The sequence below is a fragment of the Epinephelus moara genome, chromosome 2, assembly GCF_006386435.1.
Source record: "Epinephelus moara isolate mb chromosome 2, YSFRI_EMoa_1.0, whole genome shotgun sequence".
NCBI lineage: Eukaryota > Metazoa > Chordata > Actinopteri > Perciformes > Serranidae > Epinephelus > Epinephelus moara.
In genome coordinates, this window is record NC_065507.1 from 4,640,927 (window position 1) to 4,659,198 (window position 18,272).

General features: G+C 45.1%; 1 protein-coding gene across 1 annotated transcript in view; it reads right to left on the reverse strand.

The window, feature by feature from the left end:
• Positions 1-643: 643 nt before the first annotated feature.
• lrrc75a (leucine rich repeat containing 75A) overlaps positions 644-18,272 on the reverse strand; it is a 79,694-nt gene continuing 62,065 nt past the window's right edge. Inside the window, exons 4-5 of the mRNA XM_050067158.1 lie at positions 6,027-6,300; positions 644-5,689 (exon numbers count right to left, since the gene is read on the reverse strand). Coding sequence (XP_049923115.1) covers positions 5,075-5,689; positions 6,027-6,300 — 889 coding nt within the window. The 3' untranslated portion in view covers positions 644-5,074. The remainder of the gene's footprint in view (positions 5,690-6,026; positions 6,301-18,272) is intronic.

The following is an 18,272-nucleotide window of genomic DNA, read 5'->3' on the forward strand; positions in this document are numbered from 1 at the left end:
CATGATCTGAGCTCTCGTTACAGCCATCGGTATCTGACATGCTTCTACATGATGCTTCAATGGCTGATAATTACATTGGTTTTCAATAACAACCTCTGTCTCAGTCACTGTATGTGTGATGAGGCTGACCTACCCACTACTGACTGTCTGTCTGTCTGTCTGTCTGTCTGTCTGTCTGTTTAAAGGGTTTGTTTAACTGAGCTGTTTGTAAAGTTGATTTTGGAGGGTCAATGCAAAAATAGCTTATTGTAAAGGTTAAAGGGAAGTTTCTCTTTGCCATCACCTTCAAGTGCAATACCACTAAATCTCTGCAGTCTGTGTTAATGAGGTGTTCGGGAGCTGTTTGCTGTATGACGAGCTTTTATATAATCCATGCAGTGTCACGTTGCTGCCACTGACCAAAGGTCTTGTTTATAAAACAATGTGTACGTATGATCAAAAGCCAAAAATGGCATGCACCAAAAAATATCCAACAGTTTCTACAATCAGGCTTCCACCTCACCATCTGAGTCGCCAATTTCCCGTCTCCAAAATATTCGTAAGCATGGGTCAAAGTTTCTTCCATCAAGTCTGTTTTTATAGATCACAACTTTTGTGTTGGAAGTGGCGCACGCCTCTTTCAGGCCTCGTTTTGCGCGTACACAATGTTTATAAATGTGCAACGGACACCCCCCGCTCACTGATAAACGATACAGGGTAGGTTACAACACACTGTGGCTTTAAAGGTGGAGTCAGCGATTCAGGACAGTGATTGCTGATATGGACCCTTTAACTGTTTGTAAACAGCATGATGTTTTTTGGTGGGCGGGGCTTAGCTGGAGGCAAGACAATTCTCCACAGACATTAGCTAGTGCTAGCTAGCAAGTTCTGTTGGCTTGATTTAGACAATGGAGGAAGATGATGTGAGTGGTGCATTCAGGAATACTCATTCTGAGTGTCGGAGCGCAGTCTGACACAAATTCAGAGCACTGTCTGAATGTAGCGTTGGGTTATCCAGAGCAGCGCACTCTCAGAGTGGCAGAGCGCACTCTGGGCACTCTGTCTGTGGAGACGGAGCAGCAGAGCGCCGAGCGGAGTGAATGTGTGATTAACTTAACCGTTGGTTCATTCATGTAGAAATATAACGCTCCGTTTCTTCCACCAACAGGGCTCTCATTTTAGTGTAGAGCGTCAGACTGAATTTACCAACGCACCATGTCAGGTCACTCACTCTCCGGGACCGCCAGTGTTACTTGAATAAGTAAACACTGACCAACGGGACCAGACTGGCCGACCCGTATGCTCTCACTCAGTGGATGGATGATGTCACAGGAAGCCAATCTTACAAAGGAGGACCACACTTGTTTGTTTTGCTATGGAAGCTAACGTTAGCTAATGTGCTAAAAAGTTAGCGTTCCAGAGAAATCCAATATTCCTCTTAATCCCTCCCCAGTTTCTGATGAGGTGGACATGATAACCCTTAATACACATAACCTTATTCATCCCTACAACAGGAAATACTTTGGAGCCATGACTCCTTCTATTCTGGCTCCAATAACACAACAAGACAAACACATTTTAAGACTCCTATGTAGCCTACAGCCCTGTGGGGGAGAGGCAGCTGCACCTCCAGCTAACAAACTGATGCCGTCATGACATTGGCCCTAAAAGGGTCTACTGGATTAAAAACGCTGACTGCACCTTTACGTAGACTTGTAGCAGTTTCCTGGGCAACAATGAATATTATGATCATTATATTGACATGCACAAACATATTATTAAATCGGGGATGCTTAATTGAGTTTTAAAAATTGCAAACACTAAATTGCTGAACTCCCAGTTTAATTAAATCCATCGAACATAAAATAGCTTTGTGTGTGAGCTGTTGTTTAGTGCAGTGTATACACCTCCACCGATGATACACAGCTGTCAAGATATTGTACTTCATGTTGGATTCCTGCCATGTTCACACACTGACCTTTAAACAAAGCCCAATGTAAATCCCGTCTGAGGTAATATATCCTGCGAGCAGACAGACATCATGAAATGAAAACAAAGCTCCAATCCAGTGTCTGTTGGTGAGATCCTGCATTACATAACCAACAACTACCATATTCAGGTACTCCAGCAACTTAGTGTTGCACGTTTCTTGAAGAGATCTGAACCTTTACACTGGCTTGCAATTTCAAAGAAGTTCTTGCACACCAGAAAGTCTATGTGACAGGTGCATGGGCAAACATGCCCATATGATCCATATGAGCTCTTAGTCTGATTATGTGTTGCAACTGTAAGCATCTGCATTAAAGGCCTTAAGTTTTTATGCAAGTTAACAGCTCCAAAGGTGAATGTATTGGTGCCTGGGGAAAAGTATAAATGCATGTATTCATTTTTTTTACAGGCTTTCCTCTACACAAGTTAATATTTAGCCTCATAAGACCATCCTGATGATGTGAACTCAAAAGTCTGTTTCGCTCTCTGTATCAGTTTGAACCACCCCAAACACGGGAAAACTCGCCTTGACAGACAAACTCCTTCAGTCAGTCAGTGGTGAAACGACTATGAACACTGGGTTTGTCCTGGGGAACGGTGTCCCCAACTTGGTGACTTCCTGGCTAGATTTGTTTTAATTCTAAAACGTGACTTATGACAAATTTTGCATCTTTCTAACACCATCAGGTTAAAAGCAAGAAATGTATTCAGATATACTGTATTTTATTCCCATGCATGCTGCACAGAATAATCACAGTCTACAGCTCCTCTGCTAAGTCTCTTCCCCTCTGTTGCACAGCAGCACTGTGCAGGCACCAGCTGGGCCTGGGGCAGGCGCAGGGCGAGCAGCGGGGAGGACGCCACTGAGCATCCTTCGTGACTGAGGCGTCATTGAAGGTTGTGTGTTATTGATCTTACGCTCCCAGTCTGGACAGGTTAGGTCCGTTCTTAAAGTAACAGCAGAACACAAACTAACTGCCCGACTGAGGGGCAGCAGAAGACCACAGACTCCCTGTGTTCTGATTATGTGATGATTGTTTGTATCAATGGAGTCCGGTGGCTTTGAGGAGAGCATAACGTTGTGGCGTCAGTTTCTCGTTATAGAGAGCTGTCTGACAGCGAGGTGAAGCTGTGAAAGTATTCTAAACATATTGTACACTTAAACTGATGATTGTGTTTTAGGTGCTGATATTTTAATGCGGCTAAATTATGTTTTGCTGCTGCCCCCGTCCACAGTCACCAGACTCCTTTGACAGAAACACAGATTTCGTCTCATAGCTCTCACGCCATTCAAATGCTTTGTTGAGGATTTTTCTGTTGAATTTAATTCATTAAGGTGTCGGAGGAATGTGGAGAATGTCTTTTCCTTTGAGAAACTCCACTAGCGCATGCTCTTGTTCTTGTGTAATTGTTGTTGTTGACTCTATTTCTGCAATAGCTTCACTTATTGCTGTGTTTACTAACGTAAGAGTTGGAATGAGTCCCTGATTCAGACCAAAGGAGACGACTCTAGGTCTGAGAGCAGCCTTAGAGTTAGCGTTTGTTGCTTTGGGACCCGCCATTACTGTTCTGAAGCTGTGGCCTGCATTGTACGTCATCAACTACAAAGTCCCTGATTGGCCCTGGTGGGACTTTAGTGTCTGGCAAGTGTTTAGGGCGGCGAGGAGTCCAGACTGATACAGAGAGCGAAACAGGATGTTGAGCTCACACCATCAGGACGGTCTCACCAGGCACCTTAATAGTCTCTTGATTTACATTTTTATAACACCTCTCCACTCCACTGTACACAAATATAGCTTCAACTATCCCAGACCACAAAAATAACATATATAAATTCTTAAATTTAGTGGTATTCCTCTTTAAGTAGCTCATCTACAGTCTAAACAATCTGCTCCTGCACAGAGAACAACCATATATACTGTATATACTGTGCACCCACATGTACAGTTTGTCATGTTAAAGCTTTGCGTGGACTACAAGTGACACATGAATGGAAAGCGCAGGCCGGGTGAGAGCTACATACTGCATAAGGATATAGTTTGTTGTAACCCAGCGGACGTGAGTGCGATCATGGCTGCGGCCTATATATAAACACAGCACCGTAAGCATGTGGCACACACACTAGTGTACAGCACTGCGGAGTGAAACATGACCTGGATTATGAGGAAAAAGGCTACTAAATATTTCAACTTGATACCCCAGCACTTTGCTTTGGGACACATGGCAATAAGGTTAGCAGATCTATCCTCTGTACACAGGCGCCACAGCGAGCCCTTGTCCTTCCAAACATTTCTCCTGCTCTCCTCACAATCACCAGGCCTTTACTGCGTCCTTCTCTTTACCAGTTGTTTGTGTCTTTTGGTTTCAGCTGACTAATCTCATCTTCAGTGGACTTCTCCTCCACTAAAGCGCCGTGCATCTGTTCATTTCTAAAGAAGCGACTGATTTCCACGAGGCAGTTGGCCTGACTTTTTGATTCCCGCCTATCTTCCCGTCCATCTGGCTAAAAGTTGACGTACGTGGGAGGGAAACATTTTATACATTTCCACTTCTACTTTTTGGCAAAAATATTTTTAAAAGGGTTTAAGGGCCCTGTCTAGTGTGTGTGTGTGTCTGTTTATACATCTTCTGGTCTCCTTCTATCTCTCGACACACACTCTTAACCAGTAACGGGACGTGTCACAGGCACATGTAGGTGTCACCGGGGTAACCAGGAGGAAAGGACCTGAATAAAGATTAACATTCTATACATAAAAGCCTCATGTGATATGATTAATCCGTCTATTCTATACATTAGCATCCTACTTTAAAAACAGACAGTTACGATGAAACAGGCGTCCTGTTGGGGATTGTCTTCTCGTGTTAAAGTCACCAGGACTCGCCCGGGCTCAGCTGTCACTCTGCCAGTATCTAAACGCCGCGGCGGCTGGTCACAAATCAGATCAGTGGGCGGAGCATCCAGTGTCCGTATGGATTACATCCTTCCAGCGCTGCAGCCTGTCTGACTCTGAGCACACTCCTCTGCAGGAGACAAAGTCGTCTCTTGCCTCCTTCCACACAGGACTCGACACAGGAGGGGAAACATGAGCAGAGGAGGGAGCAGCAATCAGGTCAAGTGGTCCGATTGGTCCGTCGCCTCGTCTAAGTCATCCTCCTCCACTCTCATTGGCTCAACGGCCCCGGAGGAGTGTTGTGACTGGCTGGAGCATGACAGGTGGGAGGAGAGGCTGTGTGTGTCGTCGTCGTCGTCTGCTATCACCGCCTTCTTTGCCCGTCGCTGCTCTTTCCTCTGCACCTCCTTCTCCACCTCCTTCTCCGCCCTCTTCTCCTCCCCTCTCCTCACCCGCCTCCTCTGCTCCTCCACTGTCCACATGCTCTCGTCCTCATCCTCCTTCCCCTGCACCTCCCTGTCAAAGTCCAGCAGCTCCTCCATCATCTCCTCTATCTCCATCTCTCCGTCCAGCTCCTCCTCCACCTCCGACCGCAGCTCTCCCATGCTCTCAGTCCGGTTGGTGTCGTCCGTCTCCTCCTCTTCCCCGAGCCCCCTCAGCCTCTCGGGGGGGTCGCTGGCCTGACTCTCTCCGAACTCAAGGATGGTGGGGAGGTTCCCCTGCTTGGGACAGCGCTTCCTCAGGCTGACCAGAAAGGGCTGCGGCAGGGAGAAGATGTCCACGTTGTTGCCCAGATCGATCCACGTCACGCTGGGGAAACTGCCGGGATCCTGAGGGGAGAAATATCAACACACTGTATTAAAATATCATCATCTTATTATATTGTAATATTATATATATATATATATATATATATATATCATTATATTACTGCAAGCAAATTACATCACTGTCAAGACGACTGTCCACACACACTTTGCATTGTCTGCAAATTACGCAATGGCCCAAATGAGACCGAAACAAACCTGTTCCATGAGATTATTTTTCTTTATCCATTAATCTCTTTAGCAGAGACGTCTCCTGATGGTTTGTGTTATTGTTTATTGGCGCACAGTAAATATGCTCTGTTCTTTCACTGAATCTTAAAAAGACAAGTGACTTTCTGACCTTCAGGGCGTCCGTCAGCTCCTTCAGAACAGCTCTGGTCAGCCTGTTTCCGTTCAGCGCCAGAGTCTCCAGGTGTGGCAGCGCGGCCAGCGTGGGCAGGAGCAGGAGGAACGCCTCGTCCGTCAGCTCGGTGAAGCCCAGCTCCAGGCTGACCACGATGGACGCGTGGCGCTGTAGGTGAGCACACAGACGCTCCATGTCCCGAGGCACCAGAGGGATACCGGACAGATCCAATGCTCCGCTGGACAGAGGGGCCGACAGCACCGCCTTCAAACTAGAGATGGACATATGAAGAAATATTAGAGCCATGGTGATATCATGCATCTGATTGATTATCTTAAATGTATGTATATTTCATCATGTGTTGCACTTGTAATCGTTTTAATGGTCACTCTTGTTTCCTACCTGCAGGTGCTCATAATAATCATATACAATAACATCTCCACTAATCATAAAACCTGCAACCTCACACTTGCTCAGCAATGTGGTGATGTTTCCTTTACCACGTTTGTGTCCTATTGGCTGTAATTTATTCACCGTGAAGAAGCCAGTGCACAATACATCAAACAATAATGGACTCCACTGTTTCTTTCTTTAGATGTTCTGGTTTATGTGCCCAGTTTAGAGCAGACCCTCCAGATGTTACACCCTGACACAACGACATACTTCCATCGGTCATATCTGCCACAAAATGCAGATTTTCAGTTGGTAACGTTTGGGGCTGGTTGGTCATGCTACCAGGATGTTGGACCACTCTTTCACATCACTTCTTTTCTTGCAGAGTGTGAGATGAGAAGAAGAATATTACTCTCATATCTGTCTGTTTAAAATGAAGCTATGAGGCCAATTTGAGTGACAGGTTGTCTGCTAGGGGTCGCTATGAGTCAGATCCACCCTCTCGTCCAAATATGGTCAGTTCTGGCTCCATAAATCCGAGATGGCGACGACCAAAATGCCAAACTCGAGGCTTCAAAATAAGAGTCAACAAACCAGTGGGTCGAGTCAAGTTGGTTATGTCCAATAGTTATGTACATTTTAGCACAACGTCTGGAAATGGAGGGAAACAGCTCACAATTAACATGTCTTTGGGATATTAATTTTCTCCTTTTACTTTTGGCAAGATGGCAAACAACTGTCAAACTCAAAAATGTAATGTAAAGCTATTTCTTTAGGTGTAAATTTCAGGTTTATCAGCAACTGCAATACCAGCTATATCTGCTCACTACAGCCCTGTGGTGAGTCCTACTGTCAATGCAAAGACAGTTAAGAATGAAGACAAGTCCACACTGCACAGAAAGTGAAAACTACACTACTACACTGATGAAACTACATAAGCAGACTCAAGAAGCACAAACACTGCAGCTGTGTGGCTCCCAGACAAAAACAGAGAGACACTGAGGGGATTTGGGGCTTGATAAGTTAGGGGAATGATAAATGGCTGTTGAGCAGCAAAACACTTAAAGCTATACTCTCCAACCACATGGTCCCGGCTAAAAATAACCCGAGTGGGGCGCCTGGCAGAGAAGAGAGCCGAGCACAAAGGACTGATCTGGGGTCTGCTCTGTCAAAAAGAAGAACTGAGATCAGAAGTTTAATATCCCAGCTTACAAGTGAAAACAATGCTTGTAATACACAGGGGACGATGTGAAGGCCAGTGTTGATTATCACCCACATATAACACACAGGGAGGTGAGGTTTAGGGACACACACAGTAGGGTGCTTTATTTAGGATTAACCGTCTGGCAGTAAATCTGCCTCTGCTATAGACTGACAGAAGATGAGCTGCAGCAGAGACCTACAGCTCTCATCAGCACAAAGCTGGCCAAACAAGTAGTGACTGTGCTGCAGACTGTGGGATCCGACTATTGTCTTCAGCTAACAGCTGAATATATTTATCTGTTCACGTACCAGAGGGACTTCAGAGGAATCTAGGCCAGAGCAGCCCAAAGCTAAGCAGCCAGCGTGGGTCAAAATTAGCCTTCCAAAAATGTTTTACTCACTCTCCCAAGGGTCACACAGAGTGGTCTGTCACTATGTTTTATTTCTGGTTTGATTTCAGGGGCAAAACATGAAGCTGGCTGTCAGTCAACATCATTTGGGACTAGGCGGCTGAAAGAGACAGAAACTGTGTTGATTTTGGATTTGTTGGTCAGTTGGCCCACCACTGTGATCCGGGAATATCTGAAGAACTGGCATGAAATTTTGTTCAAACATTCATGGTCCTCAGAGGATGAATCATAAGGACTCTGGTGATCCTCGGACATTTATTCTATAAATATTGGACGTAGCTAACGTGACGTCACCCACTGGTTTGTGGACCGCCATTTTGAAGCCTGGAGTTCAGCATTTTTGCTTTGGCATTCGCCATCTTGGATTTTTGGAGCCCAAAGTGACCATATTTGGACGAGAGGGTGGAGCTGTGGAGGAATGAGGGGTGGATCTGTGACTTCACATAGACAGCCTGACTCTGTCACTAAACAGTGAAAGATCATATTTTCCATGAGTCCTTTGTGATGACTTCAAATGTCTTGTCTTATCTAACCAGCAGTCCAAAACTCAAACATATTGACTGACTGTCGACCTCCAGCACACCTGCAGCCAGATGATCCATCTCCTTCACCTCCAGCCTGAGGTCTCTGCCAGACCCTCTGTTTTACGTCACGGCCCTCCAGCCTTCTGTTTGTCTGTGTGCCTGTGTAAAGGGCCTGTTTATGGGCTGCCTGCCTTTGCCCCTCGGCCTAGTTTGCCTCTCCTGTTTGCCAACCTGTTGCCAAACCTGATCCTGTCCAAATAAACCTTGTTTTAATCCTGTTTAGTCTGCTCCTGGTGACTTGGACAAGAGACGTTCCAAGCACAAGAGTTCTGAGAGGTCATCCTGAGTCACTGGGCCTCATGCAGCAACATTCTCTAAAATGTCTCCTGTATTTTCTTTTATTTTGCTGTTAGGAGAAAAAATAAAAGAAGTCGACTTCAGATGCACCAGACGTCCTTAACCATCCAAATCTGCTCTTACCCAGGTGTTCTGGATGATGAATCGTGATGAATAACGTCCCCTATACACTATATAAGGGCAGGTGTTGTGCACTGTGCAAGGACTCTGACACATGCCCAAGAATTAGAGAGGTGTCACCAAAGAAGAAGAACTTCAGCAGTGGTGAAATTGACATACTTTTAAATAGACTTAAATAAACTTTAGCAAAAGTACTAATACCACACTGTAAAAATAATTTAAAATAATAAAATATAAAATAACTAAAAACTACCAGTGGGACGTGCCCAGAACACCTCTAACAGGAGGATCCTGATCAGATGTTGAACCACCTCAACTGACCCCTTTCAACACAAAGGAGCAGCAGCTCTACTCTGAGCTCCTCCCCCTATCTCTAAGGCTGAGCCCAGACACCCCACAGAGGAAACTCATTTCAACCGCTTGTATCATCGATCTCATTCTTTGGGTCACTACCCAGAGCTCATGACCATAGGTGAGGGTTGGGACGTAGACGGACCAGTAAATTGGAAGCTTTACCTTCAAGCTCAGCTCCCTCTTCACCATGACGCTAAGCACAGCGCCTGCGTCACTGCAGACGAAGCGCCCAACCACCGATCCATCTCATGCTCCATTCTACCCTCACTCATGAACGTTTTTATGTTCCTGAAATTTAAAACATTTCCTTGTGTTGAACATTCAATTGTGGACAGTGAAAACAAAATGGTTTTTCTCTTATCTTGTTAAGAGTGCTCTGAACCAGTGGTGTAGTGGTAGATGATGAGGTGGGTGTAGCAGTCGGTAAATGGGTAGCTTATCCATGGAAGAAGTGGGTATACTCTCCTATATATTCCAATGGCTTTTTGGCTGATGGGTGGGTATACTACAAACAGCCATAAAAAGAGGAGGGTATACCACGTATACATGCATATACCCTCCATTACACCACTGCTTTCAATCAATCAGCTGATCCATCAGTTGATTGGGCTGCTTGAGATCAGCTGATGTAGCTGGGATGTGAGCTGAGCTTGACATCGTGTCCTGCCTGAACTAACTATGCTCAATTTGTGACCAAAATTTGACATAAATATATCTATTGAGTGCATAAAAAATTCTCAGATCTTTAACTTAAACCTGTAAAAAATGGAAGCAAAAACAAAACGGTTGTGTTTAAATCTTTGTCCAGTAAGTCTAGCGGAGAATTCGTGCTTGTAATTAATTCCAACAAATGGTGGCATAACTGATGCACAACCATGCTGCCTCCAACTTGGAACTATGGAAGCTCAGGTTTATCCACAAAGCCCTGAGACACAGCCGTGGTTTACAATGGGACACACACTACTGACTCACTTTAAGTACTGTAGCCTATGTGACATGTTGTTAAAGCATGTTAACAGTCCCGACAGCTCTTATCTGGTTTATGTCCTCTTTCACATCACTGTGGTGTTTTTCTATTATGGACCTCCCTCTGTGTGATGGGATTTGAAGAAATCTCCCATGAACTACACAGCCAGTGATCCTCAGGAGACCTCAGCATGTCGCTGCAGTTTATTTGGCAATCACTTACATCTCCAGTTCAAATGTGACCACAACAAAACTCTGCTCCCTTCAGCACTTTACGATCAGGGCAGGAGAAACAGTCAACATAAACCCATATACCTGTGAAGGTACAATAAATAACTGCTGCTGAGGGTTTTTAGACACTCTGTGTATTATTCTTGCTGCGTATTAAACCAAACTGGCCGACAGAATCAGTGCAAGGTTCCCACAGAATTTATTGTGCTGTAATTAGGTTGGCTTGTTTCCCTGCGGTTGCCTCCACCCTCTGCATCACTGTCACCGTCACTACCTTTACACATACCCTGCGGGAAATCTGGATATTTCAACACAGCTGCTCTCCGTAACATCAGGACACGCTCACACATGGAAATTAGCATGAACCAAAACACTCAGCAAACAACCGTGTTCAATAAGATGTTAATCAATTCACTGGTGTTTCAGCCACTTAAAGCAGCAGCTGGTAATTTTTATTAAAACAACTTGTTCTCGTATTCGCTGAACTGTTACTGACAGTAGCATGAGAAAAATATCATGTTGTGCTTCTAATGGCGTTTGCTATAATTCTCTGTGGCTGAATGAAACAACCAATCAGAGCAGATGAGTCTCTAACGCAGCTGTCAATCATGTCAATCACTGCTCGTGGACTGAGGTCAAACTGTCAAACTAAACAGCGCTGATCAAATCTGAATCAAGACTCTGTTTATACTTTAGTGTGGGAAGAAAATATGCTGCTTTACATTAAAACAACCCTCAGGTCTTCATCAGGGTGCAAAAAGGGCTGACAGGAGTCAAGCAAACATTTTATAAGCTGATTGATAAGTGATTGCAGGTGGGTGACCACATGACACAATGAGAGGCCATTTTGAAGGTGACACGCCTCCACAAGTGTTAAGAAAGACAAAAAACATCCTGCATTAGACATAAAAAACATATTTTAGTGTACTGTTCAGCTGTAAAATGAGAGTTGGTCCGGCCAGTGGGTGGTGCTTTTTGGCTCGACTGTTTTCAACATGGCAGCTGGAGCAAACTGTCCCATTTACAGCTAAACAGTCACTAAAATATGTTTCTGAAAACATCTGAGGTGAGAAACTGGCGATGCCGTGACAGAATCTTGAGTTTTAGAAAAAGGGCTGAAGGGAAAGGTACCTGCACACCAACGTAACTGGGCTAGAAAGCCACAAAGAGGTCCACAGGCTGAGATCAATGCAAAAACATTTTTCATTTTATTTCAGACATTTGTGCACAAAAAAAGGTGCTCAAAGTGCAAAAAAGTGATAAAAGACAGCAGCAAATGTTTCAGTCCTTAACTCTCATCAGTGCTCAGGGAAGGACTGAAACGTTTGCTGCTGTTGTTACTCACTCCTTATCTCCTTTTTGTGCACAGGTGTCCTAAATAAATACACTATCGTTGCACTGATCTCAGTCTGTGGACGTTTTGTGACTTTCTAGCTCAGTTAAGGTGCGGACACACCAAACTGACATCAAAGAACTAGCGGCGACGAAAGCCAACTGTTGCATCGTCTACGTCGCCTCACGTCGCCCTGTGTCAGTTGCATTTGAACACACTACACGGACTACATCCGACGACCAAGTGGCACGTACGTTCTGCGCCTGCCTGAGAGAGAGTGGAGTGAGAGAGTGCTACATCCTGTCAGCCGAGGGGTTTCCTATCTGTGCAGCCGAGCACCGCAGCACCTCCACGGACTATNGTCTGTCGGGCAGCTGAGTGAAGTGGAGCCTGAGGAGGAAGCACCGGTTAGCCCCGGTTTCACTACAGGCAGATTCACTCGCTACAGGGGCGAGGAAATAAACCTGAACAGCCAATCAGAGTGATCTCTCTCACCGACAGGCTCCGCCGCCGATTCAACATGCTCAATCGGCCGAAAAACTGCAGACGCCGAAGTGCCAATGGTGCGGGACACACCACAAAAACTTGGGTGACAGACGCTCACCGACGGCCCGACTTTGGTCGACGGCCGACTGCCGGCTTGGTGTGTCAGGGCCTTTATATTGATATGCAGGTGTCTCCTCTGCGACCCTTTCTTGTTTGTTGCCCCAATGAAGTGCAGTTTCACAGCAGCCCTAAGATTTTGCAGTAGTTTTAGAAAAAAATCATCACGGTTTGGCTCTACATCTATACGGGAAGTGAACACCAGGCTCTGTGGTGAAAGTCTGGGGTTAGTTGGAACCATCCGCCTCCCCTCCCACCCGCCTTATAGGGACATTGCAAATGTCATTGAAATTTGTTTGAGGATCCTTCCTGGACTCTGAGAAAACACCCCATCACTTGACAGAGACAGCAAACTAGCTCGAAGACATGTCCAAACGCAAGTGTGACACTGAATGTATTAAAGTGTGTGAACCCTGAACTAATGACTAAGGAGAAATCTGGACCCTGTGGCTGCACCAGTTGGAAACCACTGCATTAAATCATCTCACATGATGCTGCTCTGGCAGCCCGTCCCCCCTGTAAAAAGTTAACATATTGCCCACTGTGTTTAGATGGAGGGCTTTACATTGAGTGGTCTGTTTTCTGAGGCTTGATGTCGACCACCTGATTGTTTGTATTCTTTGACTAAAAACTTTGAGTCACTTCTTCTTGTAAATGCAAATCAACTGAGAAAAAAAGCACCTTGAGGCTGATGAGGCTGCCGCTCACTGTCTGTGGGTAAGTAGTCTAAAACCACTTCCCACAGAGGCCCTGGAGGTTTGTGCACTAGCCCAGCTCTGCTCAGCAGCCCATGATTGAAAGTGTGCTAATTAGTTAACACAGCTGGTGCAGCGGTGCCCTCGGCTCTCCGCTTCGCGTGGTTTAAGACCGCTGATCTAATCGTGACAGCTCATATTCTCCTCCCATGCTCGGCTGCTCCTCCCCTCCCTGTGTTTGTCTGCACTCAGTGAGAAACACACCCACCCTAACCTCCGTCTGACGTGACACAAACATGGGGGAGATGTTTCTTTCCCATGCTTCAGCCCGTCCCTCGCTCTTTACCCAGACAATCCACCACCTCTCTGCAGCAACACTCCGCCCTCCTCCGTTTAGAGCAATAAACAACACAAGGAAAGAGTAGTAGTGTGCAAATAAAAAGCAGACGAGACGCTGAGAGAGCTCATGATGTGTTTGGCTTCAGCCCAGAATCCCACGCTACAGAGAGACAGAGAGACACACCCCCGCTCCACAGTGAGGTCACCCACCCCTGCTTGGACAGTAACCAGCAGGACGGAGGGCTGAGGACGTCATCTGAGACACACACAGATATAAACTGTGACTTTTTACTCTCGTTATTGTAACTTTGCAGAATGATCAGAGCTTCAACAGTTAGTTGCTGTTGCTATGCCTGTCAGGTGTTTCACTCTGCCACATCTGACAATCTGGGAGAGAGACAGTTGCCTCTTTAATCTTCACACTGCGACTTCACTCTTACAGTTCCTGTGGAATCCGCCTAAAACGCCAGTCGAAGACGTCCCCAAAGTAAAACTGAGAGCAGGAGTACATGCACATATATGGTCTCGATTGAAGGATGACAGTCAGAATCACTGCTGCAGGCGTTAAGTAATAGAAGTTTGAACATGCAGAAGTAGAGGAGGTTGTTTTTGTATCACCGCCTGAATATTTTCTTTGAAACAGATGCTGCAGAACTGGGACTAATTAGCTGGGAAACACATCGGGACTGAGTCCAAACTCAAAGTAGATAATAATACCACAGAAAATTAATATTTTACATGTTTTTTAAGGGTTCATGAAGGCGTTCTCTATAAATAAGAGGGTAAAAAACTTTAAGAAAACATCATCATCACATCATGTTGCGCATCGCAGCCACACAGTAATTAGAAATGTGGAGCTCCAGGCAGTTTGGACGGAGACACCAGCGGAGGACTGGCAGGAGTGCATGGACCTGAGGGACGTCTTCACAGAGAGAGAAGTTTTAATTGATCAACAATTTTTTATGGGGCTGTGTTTATTGTTTTCAATGCACGCATCTCTGACACACCTGTTGATTTACACTGCAGCAAACCTGCACAGAGGCTTCTGTAGCTATTTTACAACAATCTGGTGCTTTAACCAGCAGAGCTGCCGCGTGTTACTGGAGACTGACAGTGTGCAATGTCACTCCAGTTAGAGACTCCAGATAGAACAGATACCTGCTGCCTTCAGATGGCTACTTTACAGATTCTACCTGGCTGGCATTAAAGCCATAATCGTAACATAGCTTTTTTTTGTCTGTGTGATCACATACAATCTGGTTAAAATGAACCAAATAGCCAGATAAACGGATCACAAATGCGCTAAGCTGTTGACCTGCTCTGTGTGGGCAAGTAACCGAAAAGGTGTTTAGGATAAGGACTGATCTGTTTGACAAGTGTAATCCCAGATGTAATAGAGCAGGACAGAGCTGCACACTGGAGTGAGTTTAGTTGAGTCAACATCTGGAGGCTGCTGTGTTTCTTAGTGAGATTGACAGCAGTTACAGCGGCGCCTATGTCACCAAAAGTAGGTGATATTTAGCGAGACATTGACGGCATTTCCAGCAGCAATTGTGCAACCAAATGCGGTTGTTTTTAGCGAGATTGATGAATTTTCCAGCTGTGATTGTACCACTGAAAGTGATCGTTTTTTAGCATTAAATTGGCTTTTTAAAAAAAAAATTAATTAAATTAGTTTTATTGGGATTTTCAGAAATAACACAAAAGATATACATATAAAATAGACAGACGACGACAAAACAAAACAAAAACCTGCACTTTGTATGTAGCTATGATGCTGAATAATATTACAAAACACAGGTGTTTTCTTTTGTGAGACACGGGCAGCGTTTCCAATGGTGATTTTTATCACAAAAGACAGGTGTTTTAAGCCCGAACATGATCTTTTCTAACTATAACCAAGTGTTTTTTGGGCCTAAACATTACCACATATGGACCACGGAGAAGTCAAAAATATAAAGTTTCAACATTGATGTGACACAACAGCGTACAAATGTTACTTATCCCTGGTTTGGTGAAACATACAATGCCAACACATATTCTGGTGACTGGGTCGGTGTACTCCCCGAGCATTTCATTTTGAAAGTATATATAACTCAACAAAATATTCCAAAAGCTAAAATAAGTGGGTGTTTTTAATGAGACATGGCATTTCCAGCAGCGACTGTGCAACCAAAACTGGCTGTTTTTCTGGCCAGACACAGACAGCATTTTCAGCAGCCTTTGTGTCACCAAAAGCAATTGTTTTTTACCAAGATTGACAGCATTTCCAGCGGCAACTGTGCAACCAAAACCAGGTGTTATTTAGTAAGAATTCAACAGCATTTTCCCAGGTGAATGTGTGATAAAAAGCGGTTGTTTTTTAGCAAGACATCGGCAGCATTTCCAGCAGCGATTGTGCGACCACAAGTAGTTGTTTTTTAGCGAGATTGCTGGAATTTCCAGTGGCAACTGTGACACCAAAAGCAGTTAATTTTTAGTTAGTTATTGGGAGTATTTCCAGCAGTGATGGCTCGGCCAAAAGCAAGATTTGACGTCATTTCCAGCAGCAATTGTGCAACTAAAAGCAGGTGTTTTTTACTGAGACATCCACAGCATTTCCAGCAGTGATTGTGCCACCAAAAGCAGGTGTTTCTAGCAAGATTTGACGTCATTTCCAGCAGCAATTGTCGACCAAAAACAGTTGATTTTTAGCGAGACACTGGCGGCATTTTAAGCAGCAATTGTGCCACCAAAAGTGGGTGTTTTTTTAGCAAGCCATCAACAGCATTTCCATCAGTGATTGTGTGACCAAAAGCAGTTGTTTTTAGTGAGACTGATGGCATTTCCAGCAGCGATTTTGCCACCACATGTAGGTGTTTTTTAGCGAGACATCAACAGCATTTCTCAGCAGCGATTGTGTGATCAAAAGTAGCTGTTTTTAGCAAGACATTAATGGCAACGACTGCATGCTTTGGATAATGACTGTCACTAATGGAAGGTGTCAGCAGGTAGTATTTGGTTTAAACATGACAACTACTCAAAAGGTCTTTAAATCCCCCCTGTATCTGTGTGTGACATCATTATACAGAACAGAATGTGGTCCAGGATGACCTAACTGAGCACTGAGTATGACACTGATGCATTATAATAGAGGGAAAAAATGGACCAGAAATCAGATCCTCACGGGATCATTCCCTCATCAACGTTCCCATGCTGATCGTCTGATGAGCTCCTCCCTCAGTTATCCCCACAAATGTAGTCATGTTTTAAGACACGTCGTCACAGCCTGGATTTCTTTCCCCTCAGCTCTTCTTGGGCGTGTCACCACGAGGCGTAGCTGTATGTCACCTCCCTCCCTCTCTGTGTCTGTCCCTGTCTCTCTCCATGTCGTGCGTCCAGCCACATATATCGACATCATGCTCGCTCTCGCCTTTCTGCCTGATCTGCTCCTCTGAAAGATCTGAAACCACCCACTTGCTTCCTGGCACTGACTCAGTAGGTGAATCCAGGTGAAAGCGCCTCCATGTCACCGGCTGCATCCTCCTCAGACATGAAATGTATATAAATAAAGGTGGAGGAGATAATACAGGTGTTTCATAAGATAATGCATTTTATTATTTGAGAATAAGACTTCAGATATTTCTCCTCTACGTGCCTGCCTGTGCGTCTGTCCCCCTCGGCGATCATTTATCACCCAGTCAGCTTGTCCCTGTGCACACCAAAGACAGCGAGTCTCCTTTTGCCTCCTCTCCCCTCCTGTGCTGTGACAGAGAAGGTGAGATAACACCTCCCGCTCCGTCTCCTCCTGTGCAACATGCTGTACTCAGGTAGCACAGAGGGTGTGGGTGCTTCTGTTTATGTCTGCCTCACTGTGTCTCTGTTAACACACAACAGACGAGCAGGAACATTTCATCGTTCCATCGTGCACGCAGGACTGCTCTCTGTCTGAATGGAAAGTTGTGACATATTTTAAACACTCCTCACTGACTCCAGTAGTTTGATCTAATCATGTGCCATCAGGAGCTGCAGAGTCACATTCCCAGTAATCACTCCAGCATCTGATTACACTGATTAGGCCGACTTCAGCCGGAGAGGAGGAGCTTGGAAAATCAGCCGCTCGAGTCGAGTGTTCAGGTGGATGAATATCCAGCACTGTTCTCCGTGACACAGGTGGGACACCACTTGCCCAGCTGCTGCATCATCTCTTGATCAAACAACATCATGTCTATTGTTCCCTCTTGTCCAGGTGACCCACATGAGCGTCTTTCTGGCTGAACTGCAGGACGCACAGAGAGTCAGGTGGTGCTGTTATTGGCTTAGCTCCCCTGAATGAAGACAAATTGGGAAACTGGGACACAACAGTTTGTTTTCCTTTACTTTGAGGGCTGATCTGGGGAGGTGGTTCCTGTGCATACTATGAAATATAATCCTGCTGGCATAGGGTGACCATATTTTGATTTCCAAAAAAGAGGACACTCGCCCGGCCACGACATAGCCTACTTAAATGATACTCGCAGTTTACTCAAAGATGCCTTATAATTTTAATATATTTAAAATTTATATGTATGGATAGAAAATTCAGTTATATTACAAAATAATATCTCTCAAAGACAGAAATTCAGAAAGGCCCCAATAGGGGACACACACACACACTAGAGTGTGGTGATCTGAGCCCGACGGTACCCGACGGGTCGGGCCGGGTTTGGTCAAAAATGTAGCTATAAATTGTATTC